Below are 6,000 nucleotides of genomic sequence, written 5' to 3'. Positions count from 1 at the left end.
TCGTTTGGAACTGAGTACCAAAGACTATTATTATTTGCGATATAATTTAGCCATTTTGTGTAATATGGTAATTTACATTTTAATAATTACAAATGAACACGTTAAAACTAAAAAAATATTCCAAATGGAAAGAATACCTGCTATTCAAAGGAAATTACAGTTTCATTCAATAAACCTTAAACTCTCGAAAACAATGAATGTCTTTTCTCTGTTTTGCATTTTCTTTTTATTTGCCAGATTTGGAATGGAAATGTTTAACTATATGTAGACTATTATGTGTTAATATTCATGTTTACTTATACTTATGTAAATCCATATACTTATATGACTTCACAATATACCTTTTAGTTTGAGTTTTGTGTCCAGTGAAAATGGTTGAACTTCAAACGGTGCGTACCTACATACCACATACATTAAACATTTACTAAATATTATTAAGAAGAATGAGAAAATTAATTATAAGTCATATCTATTTATAATAACAGTAATATTGGTAAACCCTTCATACATATTCGAGAGTAGTAACTTCCAGTTTTATAACTGATAAAGAAAATTCTATTTTTGTAAATTTTACTATAGCAGATTTTTTTTTCTTTACGCTATTTGTTCAATTATCCAATAATTTTGGCACACAATATAAACATTCTTTAGATTTTCTCTATATTTTAGTTTAGTCATAAATAAATAAAACTAAAATATTGTAAAAAATTATTATATAAAAAAAGACAGAGAAATTTGATATATTCTTAGTTAAATTGTCGAGCACACAGGAAAATCACCACTAATTCATAAGCAACTCTTATTTACATTAGCGCAGATGCGAAATGGATGAATGCCTAAAATTTGTAGGAAGCTTTTTAATAAATAAATAAAAATAAATTAATTAATACCAAAATTTCGAGTTGTAAATGTAACATACATTTTTTTAAATCGACACGTTGTATCCATATTTTGATATAATGCTTTTAGACATTAGCTTTGATAAATCTACCTAAATAATAAAGGAGATATAGCTAAAATGAAGTATCATAAGGAATAGTTGCTAGACTATTGAAACTGTCACATATTTTTGTACACGCATTTGCACCTATCTTCCTCGATGATAAAAATAGGATATACCGAACATTCTTCAGTAACTCTGGTAATGCTAATAATACAAAAGTGTCAACTATCTTTGATTATACAGGATGTCCTTTTCTTCTGGGCGTATCTTACTTTATTGTCCCAAAAGTAACCAACTATATTATTGCATTTTTTAATATCTTCAATTTATGGTCTATCTTGATACACAAATAAATATTGAATTTAAGTTTCGATTAATAAAAATTAACGTTTGCAGATGCTCGAAAATATTAAATACCTCCAAAACTACATGTACATTATTTGTTACATTTGAAGTAGAGATCCCACCTTACATTTGACACTAGCAATTGTAAAATTTAATTATATCTCGATTTTTTTAAGGTATGTATATTTCTTACAGTTTGCGAAATATTCCCAGTTTTAATTTTTTTGTTATTATTTCCGCATTAATTTAATACAAGGTTCAATTTAAAACTTAGAACCTCTTGCGGGTCGATAAATACTATTTTTCAGAAAATTTTAAGTGATGAATTATGGAAATTGCTTCTTGTCTTCATGTTTAGTTTCAGATATATTTAACATTTTCCAAAATACAACAAACACCAATTATAATATAACATATAAAAATTAAATAAATTTTATTAAAAATTAATTAAATAATAATAAATATGATATTTTCTGCATAATGAACCGTGGTTAAAAACTAAAATATCTAGTGATTCTATAAAAAATATTAACGATTAATATTGTTAATATTAAATGTAACGAATTGGAAATGCACACAAAGTATCACGATTGAAAAATTACCTGACCGAACTTTAGATTAAAAATAAAAATTAATTATTAACATAGTAAACAATAAAATTGTATAAAATTGTTAATATAAAGACTCTGAATAAAAATAGGTATCAAATAAGGAATATCACATAGTATAGAATTGATAATTTTAATTTAATTAGCAAATACAAAATAATTTTCAAAAGAATGCATGATATCGACACTTGCTAACACCCAGTACAGTGAGAAAACAGAATTTAAACGCAGTGTGACATATATCAAAAGAAAGCCCAATATCCATAGAGGAATTTGATATGCATAAATTGGGTAGGCGAGTCAATGTAGAGAAGATATCTTAAATGAACTGAAGTAATATATGAAAATTTATTATCAAATGTCAAATTAAATTATAAATTTTATCACATGTCAAAACTAAAGTTGGCTTTACAAGTACCAGAAGATGACCTAGAAAAAAGAACATAAAATAAGGAATATTTATTTATGTTAAAAATAAAAGGACATTGTAACAAATGTATTAGGTATAAGAAGTGCAGTGAAAGTGTTGTGAAAAATGGACGTCCAAAGACTGGAATTTATGTGAAGGGACCTTAAGGAAAAATAAACACTAGAAATTTCCAGAAGGAGAAAAACAAATGTTTATTTATTAGTTACGGCTTGGTTTTTGGCAAAAAGCTAGAAAGGAGAAGTAGCTCCAACAAAAATTAAATAAAATTCAAGAAAAACAGTTGGGAAGTAAATTAAACTTACTAGTAACATTGAGAATCGTTTGTCTTCAAAATTCACATAAAGAAAATTGGCCAGTGAAGAAAAATTTTGTAACCAGTATAAGGCAGTATCCAGAGAGGTATTCCAGTGGCCCATAAATGGTACAAAAGACATCGTAAGCGCTTCCAACAAGGAAAGAAGCACGCAGTAACCAACAGGTACCTAAAAATAGAAAAGTGCACTAGAGTATTAATTCATAGCTATAACCTACAAATAGTACAGTATTAATACAGTATACCTTAGAAAAAGGATAAATTAAAATAACAGGACTTACGTGAACAAATTTAAATACTAGCAATCCAAAATCTACTTTAAAAACTCCAAAATTGAATGAGCTTACAACAAGTTCTAAAAGGGACAGCCATTTTAATTTTAAATCGTCAGATCGTGTTAGTTTAAAATTTGTATAATTTAAGATATGCAATACACAATACACGGGCGAGTGGTTAAGGTAGTATCAATTAAGAATTATTCGAATATAGTAAAATTTTGTTAAAAAAAAGTCCAGTCCTTGTATTGTACAAACTATAATAGGATAAGAAAAGGTAAAGAAAAATAAAAATATTCTTTATTATTGTTCAACAAAAAAAAATAATTTATATCCATAGCCATATCTGATCTAAAGTCAACCAGTTAAAATTTGTTTTCTTATAATTCAATTAACTAATTTGAATAAATATTGTATAAAATTTAAAAACTCTATTTTCTGGCGTTCTGCATTGAACAAGTTATATATGAATGATACAGAACCGACTCCTGAGATTCAAATTAAAACAAACATCTGAGTGACAGCCAGCAAGGGATAAAAAATTAATATACGAGGTAAATAAAAGAAAGGTTTGTATTAAACAATTTACAATTAATCTAAATAAAAAAATAATTACAGAAACAAAACCAAAAACAACGCAACACTCACCAAATAAAACACAAAAATTTGACAAATTAAAATCAACATCATAAATTAAATTAAATTTTATAAAAAAACACACACAATAATATTTTATATATAGAGATTTAATATCAATATCTGGTTACAAATGTTACCGAAGAGACAGACTCGATAAAATTGGAGGTAGGGTTTGTATTTATGCTAGGGAGTCTTTAAAAATAAAAATAGTTGACAATTTAAACAGTAATGAATTTTATGAACAACTATGGATAAGTGTTAAAGTTGGTACCACAGAAATCTGCTTGGGGGTCATTTACCGTTTACCTCTAGACTAGTGCAAGTCAATTTTTAGACATATTTGAAAATGATGTATCGATGTTATCTGTTGAATATATTAATCTTATTTGTGTTGGCGATTTTAATATAGACCTTTTGGCTGATAATAATATAACAAAAACATTTAACACCCTGTTAGAAGGCATTGAGCTTAAACAGATAATAAATGAGCCAACACGTAAAGATCGTTTGTTAGATTTTATAATTATAAATGAATCTTTGGGATACTCAAATTTAAATGTTATGGATATGAATTTATCAGATCATTTTCTTGCATGTAAAGTGAATGTAAAGTGAATTTTAACATAAAGAAAAATAATCGTATTACGAAAACATATCGGGACTTTTCTAAATTTAAGTTAGAAGTTTTCAACTAGGATCTCACAACCTTGGCACTTAATTTATGATAATTTTTGTATTAATGAGAAAATTAAAATATTTAACGAACTAGTCACAGGGTTGTTCAATTTGCATGCACCATTTAAAACGGTAACCTTTAAAAACAGATATTACAAGCCCTGGATTACTGACATCAAATTTATGATCAATCTACGAAATAAAGCGTTTAACATGTATAAAAAAAACTAAAAAGAAAAAGCATTGGGTTTATTACAAAAATTTAAGAAATTATATTACAAAAGCTATACGTACCGAACAAAAAATATATTTGCAATACAAATTTGTCAACGGTAGTAGTAAACAAAGATGAAATATAATAAATTTTCAGGATTTAGGAACAAAAATGACTTTGAGTTTACCTCAGATGTAGACGCAAATGATATAAATGTAAACTTTTTAAAAATAAATGGGGATATTATTAAGCCTCATACGGAAATTCTCAATTTTTATCGTAATAATTTTAAAACAAATTTTGGAAACTTATTTGAATTCAGTGAAGTAGATGAATACAGTATTATGCAAATTATTCTCAAAATTAGAACTCAAGCTTGTGGGATTGATGGAATTAATATTTCTCTAATTAGATTTCTTTGTCCGTATTTAATCCCACACATAACATATTTAATCAATTTCTGTCTAAAAAATTTATTTTTTCTAAATGCCTGGAAAGAAGTTCTAGTTATTCCCATCCCAAAAGTTGCCTCCTCTGAAAATTTAAATGAACTTCGCCCTATAACCATTCTTCCTACTATTTCCAAAGTTTTGGAACGATTCGTAGAATACCAACTACGAGGTCATATTGATAAATATGACATTCTTCCAACTACACAATCCGGGTTTAGAGCGGGATGTAGCTGTGGAACTGCCCTTTTAAACATAACGGATGATTTTTTTTAAGGAACTGGATAATGGAAAGTCGGGTGCCTTAATTTTGTTAGAATATAGCAAGGCATTTGATATAATTAACCATGAATTATTCTTACAATTAGCAGTGTTATATTTTATTGGTCTCATCCCGCTCTCTGTAATATTTTTTAGGAATTATCTCATTGGCAGAACTCAAAGGATAATATATAGGGGTGTATCGTCAACCATACGGGAAATTGGACGAGGTGTGGCCCAAGGCTCAATCCTTGGGCCCTTATTTTACACTATCTATACAAGCAATTTCTCTTCAGTATTGCAATATTGTAAGGCCCATACGTATGCTGACGATACACAGTTATATACATTTTTTGAAAAAAAGATGAATTAAAAGCAATACAAGAAATTAATACTGATCTAAACGCTTTGCTAAGTATTTCTACTGAGAATAATCTAGTAATTAATCCGAATAAATCATCTGTTATGTTGTTTGGTTCAACATTGTGGTATAATACTCCGATAAAAATTGATAATTTATCTTTATCTACTCCTATTAATTTATATATTAATTATTCAACTGCTTTTGAGCAATTAATAGTATCAATAAACAAGTAGCGTGAGTTTTTATAGTGAGTTATTATAACTCACGCTGGGCTTCTACAATGATAATTCGGTATGTAAATAGTGTACGCAGTAAATTCTTGGAAATTTTTAAGCCGATAAATACGTTCCATTGGTGTAAAATGGAAAGAATTTTTAACAAGTGGAAAGGAATGAATAATTAAAAGATTTTAAAATTATTAAATTGCCAACGCCTCTCAGTAGGCGGAACTGTCAATTATTATCATTGAGGGGACTAATGTCAT

At 27.4% G+C, this 6,000-nt stretch overlaps 1 protein-coding gene across 1 annotated transcript in view; it reads left to right on the top strand.

The window, feature by feature from the left end:
• The first annotated feature begins 285 nt into the window (after positions 1–285).
• LOC108911777 (cytochrome P450 4g15-like) overlaps positions 286–6,000 on the top strand; it is a 28,541-nt gene continuing 22,826 nt past the window's right edge. The window contains exon 1 of the mRNA XM_018716798.1: positions 286–389. Within this exon, the coding sequence (XP_018572314.1) occupies positions 372–389 (18 nt within the window). The 5' untranslated portion in view covers positions 286–371. The remainder of the gene's footprint in view (positions 390–6,000) is intronic.

The sequence above is a fragment of the Anoplophora glabripennis genome, unplaced genomic scaffold (genome assembly GCF_000390285.2).
Source record: "Anoplophora glabripennis isolate ALB-LARVAE unplaced genomic scaffold, Agla_2.0 scaffold382, whole genome shotgun sequence".
In the NCBI taxonomy this organism is placed as follows: domain Eukaryota; kingdom Metazoa; phylum Arthropoda; class Insecta; order Coleoptera; family Cerambycidae; genus Anoplophora; species Anoplophora glabripennis.
This window is presented reverse-complemented; position numbering and strand designations above follow the sequence as displayed.